We start from the raw sequence: 16,850 nt of genomic DNA, 5'->3' as shown, positions 1-16,850 counted from the left end.
TGAGTGCCACAAATCCGATAGTTTTTGGATATCAAAACAAAAAGCAAAATTATCTAATGAATGAAATATTAGAAGAAATGCTCTATGAAGATAATATAAATTGAAGTTTTACTTGCAATGACAATTCCTTTATCATCAGTTAATTAACAGAACAGCGAATATTGGTAATTTGGTTTTAAATCCAGAAAATATTACCATTTCAGTTTAGTGACATTTTACTTTCATGTCATGATTCAGTAAAAGAATATTTTTTTTATAACTTTTACACATCAGCTTACTAGATTTAAACTAATGATCTAAAATCCAGAAATTTCCAGATTAGCATAATTCATGAACAGGGTTCACAAAAGCATACACAAAAGGGCAAATGCAAATATTCTTATTAGCATTTGATATTTCATTTTGTTAACTCAACTTCTCTATTGCAGAAAAACAATGCCCGAAAGGTTATGGAATATATTCATTAGAAGACTGTATTAATTAACATATGGTTATTTGAATGCTGGATGGTTGGGCTTTCACTATAACATAAAAAAACCAAAATTTTACTTAACAACAACCACAAGAGTAGAATTATTTTTGTTTATATGCAGTATGATTTACAAGTATGTTTCTGCATGGGGATTTCTTTTCACTCAATGATTACAATAATGAGACTCTTCCATTCTCAAGCTGCATGGTTCCTAAATATGTTTTTACATGGGGTTTTCTTTTCCCAGAATTCAACTTCTGAATGTGAACTTCATAAAAGTAAAAACCACAAAATTTTTTAAAAGGACAAATAAAGGGAAAAAAAAAAAAAATTTACAGCAAACACTTATCTGAATATTTTTGGAAAATTATGCAAAGATAATTGCTTGTCATAAGGAATATAACTCAGATAACTAAAATTAATACTAAAGTTTTTACAGAGATTTTTTTGCTCCAAAGTAATTCTGCTTCATTTCATTCATTACCTTACTTAAATTTCACAATCAAGATATTCAAAAATAATCAAAATGAGGAAAAATATTTTAAAACAGTATTGAAGGTAATAAAAATGTTTCATTTTAACTTCATTTTTCTAAAAACAAATAATTTCATCATTAAAACATTGTGATATATGTTAAAAAATATTCGTAAATTTCATAAACCACCGAATCAAAATTTATTTACACAAATTGATCAGTTACATCTCCCCTCCTCCTCAAAAGCTTGTTTTTATTTTTATTAAAAAGGATGAATTCAAACAGTAAGCCAAATGTTTGCCAAGAACACACACTTAATGGAAATTTTCTTGTTATCCATTCCTAACTGCAGCTGACAGATTGTTACCAATGTGAACTTTCAGAAGTGTATAAACTGAATAACTAGCAATAAATAAATAAATAAAATAAAATAAATAAAAAAAAAATAGTACATGTGAACCATTGACCCAGATCCATTTTACAAACTTTTCCTTTTACGACATGATCTAATACTATGCTTTCAATTTCAGTGCTGTGATAGTAGTAAAATAAAATTTCCTTTTGTAGTTTTCTGAACAAGGCGTGGATGATACACACACACAGATATAAGGTCAGATCATTTCCCTCATTATTGCAGACTTGGAGCTTTACTGGCATGTACCATAATACCTTTTTAACATTTCTAATCCATACACTCAGAATATTAAAGATAAAAAGAAACAACTTTAAATCACAAGCCCTGTAATGACACATTCTGTTAACTTCGACGCATTAAGTATCCCACAATAGTGAGAAATATTCGTCTGATTGATGATAATATCCTATTTTGAAAAGAATCATAATTTTATAGAAATAGAGAAGTGGAAAATAATTACAAGGCTACAAATTAATAAAATATCATTTAACTTCATAAACAATAATTTAAATAGCTATTTACTTATTTTAGCTATTTCAAAGTACTTGAATATAAATGACTGCAAACTGCACTAGACTTGCAAAGTATGTTTTTACAAATTTTGTCAGTCAGTATATATATATCACAGCGACTTAAAATAAATGTTTGGGGCAAGTAGAAAAATATCTATATGATCCCTCCACAACAGCTTTTAACTTTTGGCATGCTTAAATTTATCACCTGCAAAAACACTATTCTCCCCTAATGTCAATATATTTAATAGCTATAAAAGGCAAAATGGCAGGAGGAAGAGATCACGACACAGTACCAACTTTTAATATGGGAATCAAACTTATCCATGGTGAAGAAATTATATGACACATTATCATAATTGTTTAAGAAACATTTGCTGTGGGAATATAATTTAATATAGTTTAGTTAAAACATCAGGCAATTTTTTTCATGATATGCTCCATTCCACACATTTTCATTCATGTTTTTGGAAATTTTCTAATCGAGCATACAGTCTTTGAAAAACATACTATATGGTGCAAGGAATTGTGGTTTATCATCATGAACACTAAATTTCAATTCATACCTTACATAGCATGAAGCAGCATCCTGCTCCAATCATACTCTTATTAAGGCCTACAAATTCTTACAAACCCCTATCTTAAAAGCTGGTACCAAAATTCCTGATTGTTCCTTACAGATTATCAAACATAGGCATTCTCAACTGGGAAGGAGGGATTTCATAGTTTCAGGGGGAGATTTGGTCAGCCTTTTACTTGCTTGTTAATAATTTAGTTTTAATTTATGAACGTAAAAAAGTTCTTTCAAGTTTTGGTATTTATCAACATTTTCTGCACGTTTCCTTGTTTAATCTTTAAAACACGTTAAAATATAAATCTAAAACACATACATACATATTTTTTGAGTTTTGAAAAGGAGGGGGCACGATTGTCTAGCAATGATAACACAGGTGCACATGGGGAGAAAAAAGGTTCAGAACCACTTGTCTTAACTGATAAGCATACATCTCAAAATACTTAAAAAGAAAGTTTCTAACAAAAGTATAATTATGGCTTTATTTGCATATCATTACTTAATGCAATATTTAAAACAATCTATCTTACAATTTTACTGACTATATAAATTGTACTGTAACCAAAGTAAACTGGCAGGTTCCATATGGAAACATAATAATAATAATAATTCAGTGTTTTACCCAAAAAGTACATTATTAGTTTAAAAAGTGTTCTTAATGATTAAAATTCTTAATGCTAGCCACCGCCTGCTCACTAAGGATGGCCAAACTGCTCATAAACTGAGTCATTTTAATGATTGAGTGAATGACTATTCAACAAAGTGGTAGCTCCTTTAGAATTCACTGACTGAGAAAGAAGTGTGCCCAAGTTCAGTATCTATTTTAAAGAAGAAGAAAAGAATGTTTCTCCTGCAAAGTTAAAAGTCAATTTAATTTTTTTTTTATTTTTCAACTTTTTGAGCACTTTTTTTTTAAAAAATTTATCATTAGTTCTAAGTAGAGAGGTTTTCGTGAATTTCAAAACTAAAGTTAAAATCAGTCTAAGGAGTTAAAAGTTCAACTGAATTGAATCTCCCAATCCCAATCCTCATTTCTGTCCACTTCTACCACATAACACTCTCTCGAATAATTTTTGAGAAAAGCATAACTGTCACGTGAAATATTTACATTGCACCAGTATTATACCAAGCAAAAATTTCAGCCATTCATATATGTATATGTATTATTTAAACATGAAGTAATAAAACTAACGTGACAGAAACATGTTTCTCAAAAGACTGGTAACAAAAATTTTTTGAAGCAAATTAACACAATTAAAATTAACCACCAAATTATCAGATATGTACACTGCTGTCTATTCAAATTGTAACACCATGACGGAAAGCAAATACAAAAAATATATTTACTGCATGTAAACATTATAGCATGAAGGCAAAATGATTAAATTTGTAAGCAATTTGCAGGTTTACTGCGGTGTAAAATTAGCAGAAACAGCTGCCACCCCTGGCAGCTAATGGCCCTTATCCCATTAGGCATGGAGTCAAACTGGGCTTGGATGACAGAATGGGCAACTCATTCCATGCTGCTCTAAGTCTATGCCACACTTCAACAACCGTATTAGCAGGAGAGAGGTGGCAGGCAAGTCTCTCAACAACACATGACCAGATGTTTTCAATGGGTGACAGTTCTGGAGACCACGCTTGCCAGGACAGCAATCGAATACCCTGTATATCGAGGAAGATCAGAACATAATGTGCAATATGGGGTCTTGCACTATCTTTTTAGAAGATGGTGTTTAGAGACCCCAAAGATACACAGAAAATGTCAGAAATGTACCCATCTGCTTTCAAATTAGCGTTGATCGGAACTAGAGATGTGCATGTCATGTACTCAATGGCTGCCCAAAACATCACATCGGGTTCAGAACCCTTATGCTGATATTGAATGCAAGCAGGCAACGTGTAGTCTCCTCAGACATTCTAGACACGTATACGGCCATCCGAATACTGCACATAGAACTGGGACTCGTTTGAAAAGGCGACATTGTCACTCCTGTACTCAGCTTTGTCACTTGGCACACCAAAGTTGCTGTTTCTCTCTATGCTGCATTGTCAAGGGAAGCCGGTCACCCTGCTAATAGTTCATGCTGCGAACATGCCCATTATGTTGTCAAACGGTTTTGCAGGGCTAACCTCACAATATGTCTGTTGTCTCTAGCGTTAGTCATGGGAAGGCATTGGGATCCTGCATGCCATTCAATATGTCGCATGACAGTGGCTGGATCTCGACCAGTGCGACCAGCGATATCACAGAACGATAATCTACACTTTCAATAGGCAATAATCCTGCTTCTATCAAATTTCAAAACTTGCTGCTAGGCATTTCCTCTTCTGCTCAAATAAGGAGGAAACTTGCTCCTTATTCGAGGCATAACGCGATAGTCTGAGCAAACTCCAACATTACAAAGCACTCTCCACATGAGAAATCCACTACACAATTTTGCAGTGATTCATATGTTATTTCTCCGTCTTGCATCGTCTAAATGCACTGAAATATTAATCATTTGCATATCCTTGCATAACTTTTTCTTTTTATGTGAGTTTGATGTTCATCAGATCATTCCTTCCTGGTGTTGCAATTTTAATGCAGCAGTAATTTTAAGCAGTGTAACTACAAATATTTTCATTTTCATCCGTAAATAGCTTATCTTGTACCCTCAGCTGACAATAAAAAATAAAAAGACACTCAACAGAATTAAAGCCATGAAAGCTCTTACCATATATATTTAAATTTAAAAAAGTAAAATCTCAGGCTTTCTGATTCATGTAATTATTCGCATTTTACAGGACAATCAGTTACGCAAAAAAAATTTTATTTTTCCTTTTCTTTTCTTAAAAAGCATAATATATTTTAATTCAGTGTTAATTAGGGAATGATGTAGAAAAATAATATATTTTAACCTGAGGCAATTTTTTGTCTTCATCAGATAACACGTCCATTGCATTTCTAAATACTTCTTCTACTAATGGTTTTTCTTCAGCTGTCAAGAAACAAATTCAAAATAGACATAGGGAAAAGTCTGAAAAATACTGCACAACTGGGATAGGAAAAGCTTAAAAAATTTAAAACTCACCACTGTTGAAGTCTAGTTTGGCCATTTGCATGGCATATGCCTCGCATTCCTTTTTACTAAAACTGAACACGATTACAGGGGCAAAATTCCTTTCCATTATCATTTTTACAATTTTATAGCAATTTGAACCATCTGAGGAAAAATATTAAAAATTAACTCAAGAAGCTTTAGATATGTACAATCTAGCCTACCACTTCTATCTTGAAATGCATAAATTACAAGATAAAAAAGGTACACTAGATTCATTTAATTAGCTGAAATATGCAGAAACTTGAATATAACATAATGACAATCAATACCTTTAAATCCCCCTTTCCGGCCTTTCATTCCTGAGTCTCCTTTAGCTGCACCACCAGCAACTTGTAAAACATTCATAGCTGTATTAAAATTTTCTTCACGAAAATTACCCTATGTACAACAAAAATTTGAAATTATGTATTCAAAAAGCATTTAAACTTAGTGTAAAAATTATGCTTCAAATAAATATTGAAACTGTAAGAGAAAACCATTTAAATTATTACATTTTAAATGCACTTAAAAAGAGATAAAAATTATAGGATTAGTTTAATTCTATTTGAAGCTGCTGCTGGATGTGCACTTCTTGTGCTTGTATGCACAATTAATTTTTTTACTAAACAAATGAGGTTTCGACACTACTTGACAAATGCTAAGGAACAGAGTCATTTTTTGTCTAAATTAATGATAACATCGTCCAAAGAAATTAGACCTGGCATGTATTTAATAGGGATCCTAAAAGAATTGTTATTATGCAAAATGGCCCAAATATGACTACATGGTAAAATAAGATAAACAAAAGATTTTTAAAAAAAATGCTCCTCATACCTCTTGTCATGCTGTTTACTGAACAGAGCAAATTCTGCTCATTTTCTCAGTGATTTTGAGTTTTTGCATAGTTTGAGAAGGATCTGTTTTCAAGAAATGTGTCTATCCAATGCATATCAGACATGCTTTGATAAGATTCAAGTCAAGTAAATATGTAGACCATGTCAGATGCTCATTATCTAACTCTGCAAATGTATCGGATACCTTAGCTATCCTAATGTGAGTGAGCACTTTCATTCATGAAGTCTATGCCAGTACTAAATAATAAAGATAAAATAAGATTTTTTAAAAAATCTTTCTGAGATAATTTTGTGAACAGTGTGTTATTGATGCTACGTTCTTTAGCTATCATTCGAAGATATGATCATTTTTAAGCGATAATTATCAAACCATTTTGATGTTCGTATCATCTTAGGACTGTTTGGGACTAAGGCACTCTTAGATTCATAGCCAATGCCTTCACTTACAACATAAAATTGTCTTTACCAACGAAAAGCCCTTGATCATGATTTACACATATTAAGTATCTTCACTACTGTTTTTCCTGCTTTGCTGCAAAACTTCATGCTTTTCTTTCCTCAGCTTTCAAGTTCATAACAGCAGATGTTCAATGGATCAATACAAACACATAACTGCATAAAAATTCAGTCTATAACCAGACATTATTTTGGGAAAAGCAAGATTAGATATTATAATAATAAATGTTTTCAATTATTGTTTCCCAGGAAAATTTTTTTTAAAAAAAATTCTAAAACTTCGTAGATATATGTAGTGTATATGTTTTTCACTTTCATTTACACATTTAATCTACTATTCCACTTGCTGTGGATAAATCATTCTTAAAATAAATATTTCATTTTCTGCTTACTAGCCTATGAGGTCCACACAGATAAGAACATTAAATGTGGTATTTAACAGGCCATTTTCATAAGCATTTTCATGTTTTTCTCATCTGAAATGTGAATATAAGTTACTTTCCTTTGGACAGTCCTCTCAGAAAATGAAGATTCCTTAGGCCTAATGCGCTTTACCACAATCTAATGAATTTAATCCAGTCTGCTTATTTAACAAACTTACATATAAATCACTTTTTACTTATTGCAGCTTAAGTAATGCTTAAAGTAAAATTTAAAATGTGTGTCAAAAACTTTTTAATTCATTTCTCTTTAATAATTTTCTATACACACTAAACCAATCAGATTTGAAGGAAACCTTTAAAATTAAGATATGTGAGCAGTTATTAAAACATGATTGCCTGAGCATCCTCAAAATTTCAACTTAAATGCTAATTTGATCTGTTGGACTATTTATTAAATTTGATTTATAGGAGTTTGCTACAAATTGACTGAATATACTTAAACTTTTTTTTTAAGCTTCTTGTAACGATATTCATGATTTTTTTAATTAGTAGGTACTTTAAAAAAATAATTTTTTGATAATTAATAAACAGCAAGATATACATTCAGTCCCCCCCCCAAGTGCACAAAACTATTATTTTTCAAAGTTTCTAATGAAGTGGAAATATAAATGCTATAAAACGAAAATTTTAATTATTGTAAAAATAAAATACATTGCCAAGTAATACAATTAATTAGACATAATACATACGTAAAATGTTAATAATAAAATACCCATTTAAGAAATTATACTAATATTCATAAAAAGTTTTAAATGACAAATTCATATGAACAATCTTATTATTTTAGGAACAAATGAATTATTTCCAACTTACATTTTCATCCACAACTAAATGTAAGCCATCACCACCAGCAGGGAAAATGTACTGTTGCAAAGGCACTGGTCTATAATCAGTATATACTACATGGCAAGGCTGCAAAGACATACATAATTATAAACTATGAAAAACCACAAGTTTATGAGATACTAAAATTTTTCTTCTATGAAAAGCAAAAGCAATACATTATATTTTTACATACCACTGCATTAAAATTAATGAATATGCATATAGGTTATTACAGAGTGTTTCACGAGGCTGCTTTCTAAAACATCCAACTATATTTTTATCCCACTATAAATAGGAAAATGTTTTATTATCAAGCAACACTGAAGCTTCTGAAATTCACAATAATCACATCCATGACTGACTGATAACACCAGATAGCTATATTTGTTCAGCATGTCTCTGACTGATTTATTAAGTATTGCTCAGTAGTATATAACGTTGGAAAAACTGGTGTTTCTTTTGAGTTGCTATTGGGTAATACACATTTTATAAAGGGTGCATAGTGTGAATTTCTGGGAAATATTAGAGAAGGGAAGAGAAACATTAGGTAAATGTTATATTTCAAGGTTAATAAAAAAAAAAATTCCAGAACACATGCAATAGTTAAAGCTTTAGGTTTATTTGGGGGGGGGTAAAACTAAAAATAAATTGTAAGGGAAAAAAGGTGAAATTAAATACAAATCATTAGAGAAATACTTAGAGGGGGAACTGTCCTTAGAAAACTAACATTAGCAAAGCAATTTGGAGTTCTGATGGAAGCACACTGCAAAAGACTGATAACTTGAAATGTTGTATACGAGTGTGTTAGATATGAGTATAGGAGATATTTCTAACACTTTCTGTGAATGGTAATACATTTCCATGAATTATGCAAAACTACATATGTTTCTATACAAAATATGGGGAAAATTATGATAAATTTCCTGATGGAGTTACCTACTGGAACATCATATGTTTAAAAAATTAACAGAATTGAATAAAAGGCACAGTAATAACAACTTACAGTTATGTAAAAACTTATTTTAATTAAAAGTTAATAAAAGTGTAATTTATAGAAATATTTTTGAAAAAACATAACATTAAAAATTATGCATGTGTGTAATCAACACTGAATCTCAAAAATTCCAAACAGCAAAATAAATTGATGTTTATGTGAATTAACAATTACTACCTACTTACAAGTATAGGTCAGTAATTATAAGGTGACAACTGTTCATTGATCTGAACCAGCAGATTAAAATGCTAAAACATTAACATTTTTAAAAGATCTTTTTCTATTTTTCATTTTGATCTTTTTTATATTAAAAAAGGTGGGAAGAGAATTAAAGTAGTGCAGGAACTAATTAAAAGAAAAATTACAAAGAGTACGAAAAATTTACTTAATTATAAGATGACAAAATTGGCTTTCATAACTTAAAAAGCATAAGAAAATTAAAAAGTGCCATATTTAAAGGTGCTTTCTCTGAAATGGAAACCATTTAATATAGTATACTTAAGATTATACTGAATGTTTGCCCACTATAATAAAAATAGCAAACAAGATGAAGAAAACCTCGTTCTTCCATTTTTTTAATTTATATAAATGTAATGTTAAAAAAATTTCAACTAATTTAAATATATTTGTATGAGCTGAAGTACACAATACTGCCTGGGCTTTATGCAGAGTGAAGAGGCTTCATTTGGGAGAAAGTTGGGAGCTTTTTCGAAAAGCAGACAATGATTTCTCTCTTATTTTGGTTCCAGGAGAATTATGCAAAAAAAGTTTGAATAAAATTGCAGATATTTTTTAGACAGAAAACAAACATTATTTTAATTGCATCACTTTAGAGTACACAATGTTTTTTGTTAGTCCATTCGAAGCACAACCAAACAAACTATCTGGCATGCCAATTCTCGAGCAAGCCAGTTACTAGTTATCCAAAAAACATGGCATTTTAAAATTAATACCACTTTATACAAAGTAACTGACCAGATGTTTTGTTGACACTCATAGCAAATGTAAGCCTGATGGAAAATTGCAATCATTTGAAATCATACAGCATATTTGATTCAATAAATATCAACAGAATGGGAGGTATGTCTTTATCTGTGGCATTCCTATAACTGCATTCATCATTAGATCCTTTATGGTGAGCCTTGTTCCACTGCACAGCTTTCAGGCTCATTGTGAAGTAATAATATGACACAGGATTCTTTCATTAAAGTAAGCATGCGTGGTAGTATTCTCCAGGGCTCAAGAGTATTTAAAAATTCTGTCAGGCAATGCACAGCTTGCTCTGCATTCATCATCGGATCAACAGATGAAAAGGAGACAGAGTTACCAGGAAATATTTCCTGAATAAGCTTGTAAACATATTTAACACGGTCATTTTTTTGGCACTAATATGGTCCTTTAACACAGACATCAGTGTGAGCTGTAATTTTCTCTATACACGTGGAAACAGATTACTTATTATGTTGTCAAGTGACTTCATGATAGTGCAGAAATATAAAGGAAAAGATATTAGACCAATACTGGGGTCAACAGGAAATTTTGCATTGCCAGTGACAGAATTGTTTTTACTGGTGAGTATAGCCTTACATTTGTCTTGAGTTCCATTTTGCTCACCTGTCTGTACAAGGCCTGACTTAAGAAAGACACTGGTAAAAGTTCATTCGCTAGTGTAGAGCAAGGAATTACAGCCAGGATTTGTCAAAAATCTCCGGCAGTTCTGCCCGTTCCTGCATGTATCTTGCTTAGTACAATCAAGCACTTCTAGTGCCTTTTTGTGGGCCACAGTGATTGGCAAGGTCATATATATATATATATATATATATGGCCTAGAATAATTTTTGAGACATCTTTGAGAAAGTATACGTAAGTGCATATTGAAATATGACGAAGAAATTAAGACAATACGTTAAAAGTATATAAATCTAGTTATAAAGTACCAGGGGCATTTTAGCATTAAAATTAAGAAAATACTTTCTCATGACAGTTTTTGGAAATTTGAATTTACTATCAGAAGGTTTTAATCTGGCTCTGGAAAAATATCTAAAAAATGAGAAAGCTTCCTAGTTGTTTTGCAATTTGTTATTTGCATGTGTTTTTTTCCGTATTGTGTTAAGAAATGAAAAAAAGAAAATTTTCGCAGACTTTAATAGATCATTGTAAAGGCTAGATGTATTCTACAATTTTATAATCATATAATGTTTGAAGTCCAGACTAAGAGCTAAGTGGATCACTTATAGATAAAATTGTATAACAGAATCTTTTTGGTCCACCCTTCCCAAACTAAAAATTTGCACTGCTAGAGCACTTCTACTTGATGGGACCCTTTGCTTATGTTGCAAACAAAACCTGAAGATCCAATGGTAGTTTGAAGGTTAAAAGCCCTGTTCGACCACCAACCAACAGTACCAATGCAATCCCCAAACACAACACACCAGATGCATCTTACTTCTTTGGCGAATCTCAGCCAGTAAAGTTTTTAATAAAAATGTTTGCTCAGTTCTTCCAGGTGCATCAAAGGGGGGGGGGAAATCACCATTTTCACTCCGAATGTATACATGATATATAAAAATGGCAAAACTTATAAGACAGTACATAAGTTTGCCTCTAGTCTGTGACCAATGGGGGATCTATTATTTTCAATAAATGTTTGGAGAGCAATTTTGTAATTCCTTTTCCTTGAAGTATCTTTAACTAAGATTTTTTTACCATTGGTGCCACAAGCTCCAACTGCAAGAGATCTTTACCCTAATAGAGATACATCTGTCCTCAAAAGTATAAGCATTTGGTTAAAATTGCCAGTGTATCTCGAGTTAAGGATTGGGTTAGCTTATTGTGCATCTGTCTTTGCTTTTAAATGGTCTTTAAATTTATTACTTCAAAGACTTTTGGAAATTAATTAAATTTGTGGATTTTATGGAGTGCACATCATGATCATAATAGCAAAAAGATTCTCAAGTTGCTTTGAGAATCACATGCCAGATGCCTCTGCCACTGATGCGTTCCAATGTTGATCATTTTCAAACAATCAGTGTTTCTGACATGCTTCTCAACAGCTTTCACCCCTGAAGGTTTTTAGATTATTAAATGATATTAATACACATACGATATGAAGCAATATTCTCAAATAGTAGGCAGTGATCTTCCTTCTATTATGAAGGTCAGGTGTGAAAAAATTTCATCGCAAAACTTTTATATTATTAAACTTTTATATATTTTATATTAGTTTGTTAATTAATAACAGACTAAATCTGAAACAAAACTATCATATACTTTGTTTACTGATATAAGGCAGAGATGAATGGAAGATAAAAATATTTTAATTCAGGCAGTGGCAACACATTTCTTTTAAACTGCTGCAGCAGCACACTACTTTTATTATTGCTGTCTTTTTTATTAAATTTGAATTTATTACACCTTGCAAAGTGGTAATACAAAGCTTTTAAAACACTGAGTTTGTTGAATTGAAAGTTAATTAAATTTGCACAAAATCTATATATATAAAGAGTGTGAAACCCCCAATGGGATGGTTTTTTTTTAAATCTTATATAGACACTGACCTTCCTTTCGTTCTGAAAATCAAGTGTGCCAAATTTCATTGTGGTTAGGAAAAAAACTGCAAGTTTGTATGAACGGTCTTATTTATATACATATTCACACACATATATTAATGAAAATTATAAAAAAATCAACAAATTAAATTAAAATTTCATACTTGGTGATGGAGATGGCAAATCCATTCAGCAAACTGTCTAGCATTAGGAATGGTAGCAGATAAAAATACATAATGCACACTGTCAGGAAGAAGTATAATTGTTTCTTCCCACACAACACCTCGCTCTAAAGAAAAAATATCACAATTTAAAAATGAGTATGGAATTTAACAAAAATTGTAGCTTTAATATGAATACACTGCAAAATTACGCTTAAAAAATGCACATCATACAAGTGAAATAAATATACACAAACATAGAAATAACATTGCTTACTATAAAATAAATAAATATGCACACAATAACCCACCTTTGTCTCTCATATAATGTATTTCATCAAAGACAACCCATCCTACTTCTCTCATCACTTCTGACCCTCTATATAACATACTTCGTAAAATCTAAAATTATTAAAAAAGAAAAAGAAGAAAAGGGAACAGGATATTACCCAGATTTTGACTTACTCATTCATACTATACACTAAATATAAAATATTACTTACTTCTGTGGTCATAATTAGACAGCTAGCTGAAGGATTAATAGTTACATCACCAGTCAATAAACCAACATCTTTGAATTCCTCATAAAATTCACGATACTTCTGATTACTGAGAGCTTTGATTGGTGTGGTATAGATCACTCTTTGCTTATCACGTAAAGACATAGCAATAGCATACCTACATATAAAAATAAATTCCATAGTGTAATGCAAATAATTCAGGGGGAAAAAACTAGGGTTATCCTTATTCAATAATCCAAAAAATTTATAAGAGCAACCATTTTCTTGGTAAAAAATAATTCTTTTCAGTATTATTATTTATGAACATAATGGTACCTAAGTGCTGTAAAGATGGTTAAACGTGTGTTTTTCAAAAAGCTCCCAATGATGCAGCTACTTTTTGTAGGGTGTGGATAATCACAAAAACTTCATGTGTAAACAATTTTAAAGGTTATAAAGGCAGGTACAATGAATAATATGAGTCTGTACAAAAATATAACAGGGTTCATACACATTTCTGTGAATGGAAACTAAGTACTTTTAAGCTCCATTAATGAAAAAACTAAGGACCTATCAGCAAATGGGAATTGAATAAATTCAATTAAAGATATTTCTTATGCCTGTTTTTTCTTTTATGTCTCATTTTGTCATGTACTTGCTCAGTCTACAGATTTAGTAAATAGCAGTAGATTTCATGTTAAACAGCATAGGATAAAATGAGAGGCAAAATTATAATCTGCATGATTCGTAATAGTTTAAGTTTCACTAGATGCAAAGAATAAGTTTTATATTAATTTTTACATTTTTGTGCTCTATCTTGTGACTACAGTAAGGATTAATGATAGGTAATAACTTGCTTTAATATCCAGAGATAACTTTTAAGGGTGAGCAGTTAGTTACAAATAATTATATTAGGTAGTTAGATACCCTTAGTCATTATAGGTTTAAAAGACACTATTACATTTTATTTTTCAAAAAAAATATTTGTTAAAAAAGTAACATTAAAATCACAATTTAATAACATTTCACAGTATAAAATATAAGTAACTTATGACATTGGTTCTTAAAGATATTAGAATAATTACTCATTAAATGCCCAGCCCTTTGTATGATGCATTGAGACATATAAGATGAATCTTTTAAATTGTCAGTTTTCAATTTCTTTATTAATAGAAAAATTTCTTTCTATAAATGGCTGTCCATGTGATAAGATTAGAAGCATTTTTTGATATTTTCCATTTCAAATATTATGTTTTCATTGTTCTACCAAAAATTCTCCAAAAAGTAAGAAATTTAACTTAAACTTTCTGTAAATACATCCATTACTTGTTAATACCAACATGACATTTTTCTGGCCTAATCCGATAAGGAGAAAGTAACAAAAACATTGACTAAAAATGGATCAGGCATGTTGTACCTGGTGCGAGTTTCTGCGAGTTAAAAAAAAACAAAAAAAACATTACTTTCTCTGTGCATACAAGCATAAACTTCCTGCAGATGACTGTTCAAATCTATTATTATGGCCATATCCAGCATTGCCCCCTTTTCACAGATGTTAATTCTTTCACCAGTTATAAATGAAACAGATGGTTACAAATATGATTCTACAGCCTTTGATGTCCTTCCTCCCAAAATGCAAGGGAAAAATAAGCAATAACACATTTATATCTTTGTTCGTAAAAAAAAGGCAACTTATGGTAAATCAATAGTAAAAAATGAAATTAAAAGCACAGATGTTATGAGCATGTTGTGGCATTCTGTTTATCAATAATTGGCCCTGTGCATTAGTAACAATGTCATGGCAATAATACGTAAGTATCGTACCTAAATGCCTGCAATTAGTAATGAAAAAGGTCTCTTACTCTGCAACTACTGTCTTTCCAGCAGAAGTATGTGCTGACACAAGAACCGACTGATTATTTTCCAAACATAAAATTGCCTCTTTCTGAAATGGATCCAATATAAAGGGATATTTTCGAGAAGGTGGATTCTGACTTTGGCGCAATGGAATATATTCAGCATCATGAGGAACTGCAACCTTTAATGATGATAAAAACAATTAAAATATGAAAAAAAATAAAGTATCAGTTTCTAACCTACAGCAATACAAGATATTATTTATATGTTTAAAAGAATGGAGCTGAATTCCAACAAAAATTATGAAAGTAACATGGGAAAAAAAAATTAAATTAAAGGGGAAAAAAGTTGCATAAATATCATTAGAATTTCAAAATTTCATTTATGTAACTTTTGCCATATCAGGATTAAAGAAAGTTATCTAAGAGACATAAAAGCAATAGAAAATTTAGTACTATTCGGTTTTGAGGGCCGTAAAAAAATTGCAGCGAAAATGTACGCGCAAAAGCACCAAATCTAGCAAACGCGCCCATTTAACAGTGCGCCAAATCTAGCATACACGCTGATTTCAGATTGCGTAAGTTTATATAGTTCTATATTTCTTAAGACGCCATTGAAATACTAGTTTAATTTTTAAATTCTTTTTTGATATCCTATGGATTTAACAATTTGAGAATTGCTCACGACAAAAAGTCGGCAATAGAATTTTGGGTAAAGTGCACAATCACCCACTGCTTGACGCGTTTTTAAGAATTGCACATACTTGGTATCCATGTGCACACCGACCTATTTTCACTTAAAAAAAAAATAATCCTAGAATTGCACAAAAATGGCACTGCGCACACCCTTGACTTTATGTACACATCGACCTATTTTCACTTAAAAGGTAAAAGAAAATTGACAAAAATCCAATTGTTTTTAACCCTCGTAAAAAGCGGCAAACAAATAAGTGAGCGATTCTGCACTTTACCGAGAATATTTTCAACGAAAAGGCATTCATTATAGAAAATTACGTTTGAACAACCAACGAGAAATTATGCTTTAGCGATAAGTCGGTAGCGAAATAGCAATGCAGGCATCCATTCAGTTATGTTTAGTAATTTTTATATAAATTATAATAATGATCTGAAATAGTTATTTACTCTTATACTTATTCAGTCATGTTTAGCCTTTTTTATATAAATTATAATAATAAAAAATATTATATGAAATTAACCTTTCATCTAAATTAAAACATCAATCTTAAATAGTTATTTACTTATTATACTTCCTTTCTTGCCGCAATTATTTTTGGCAGCATTGGCACCAACAATTGTTTGGCGATTTTTTACGGCCCTCGAAACCGAAAATTTCATATAAAAAAAGTTAAACTGAACGCATAATATGATACACTGAAATGGTCAATTTTTATGGCTTTTAGGTAAAAATATATTTAAGGATGCCACTTAGCAAAAACTGGTGATTGGCCAGCAAGGCACAATTTCATGATGGCCGGTACACAAAACCAAAATAACAAGCCAAAGAATTGCACAAACTTGGTATTGAGCACTCCCTTGACTTTGTCCATATACACATCGATCTAGTTTCACTTAAAAAAAAAAAAAAAAAAAAAAAAAAAAACAGTAGAATGATGAAGTCATATAATGTTAAAACAAAGTTACTCATCACCAAAATTTAACAA

The 16,850-nt window shown here is 30.9% G+C and overlaps 1 protein-coding gene across 1 annotated transcript in view; it reads right to left on the bottom strand.

Annotated features, from left to right (window-relative positions):
• Positions 1 to 16,850, bottom strand: part of Mtr4 (exosome RNA helicase Mtr4) — a 75,650-nt gene that overhangs the window by 47,355 nt on the left and 11,445 nt on the right. The window contains exons 4-11 of the mRNA XM_085825901.1: positions 15,175 to 15,350; positions 13,316 to 13,490; positions 13,124 to 13,214; positions 12,816 to 12,940; positions 8,098 to 8,196; positions 5,822 to 5,930; positions 5,523 to 5,654; positions 5,350 to 5,429 (exon numbers count right to left, since the gene is read on the bottom strand). Of these exons, the coding sequence (XP_085682027.1) occupies positions 5,350 to 5,429; positions 5,523 to 5,654; positions 5,822 to 5,930; positions 8,098 to 8,196; positions 12,816 to 12,940; positions 13,124 to 13,214; positions 13,316 to 13,490; positions 15,175 to 15,350 (987 nt within the window). The remainder of the gene's footprint in view (positions 1 to 5,349; positions 5,430 to 5,522; positions 5,655 to 5,821; positions 5,931 to 8,097; positions 8,197 to 12,815; positions 12,941 to 13,123; positions 13,215 to 13,315; positions 13,491 to 15,174; positions 15,351 to 16,850) is intronic.

Source organism: Stegodyphus dumicola, chromosome 10, assembly GCF_044657685.1.
Source record: "Stegodyphus dumicola isolate Sdum_Otavi_A_Nest chromosome 10, ASM4465768v1".
Classification (NCBI taxonomy): Eukaryota; Metazoa; Arthropoda; class Arachnida; order Araneae; family Eresidae; genus Stegodyphus; species Stegodyphus dumicola.
This window is presented reverse-complemented; position numbering and strand designations above follow the sequence as displayed.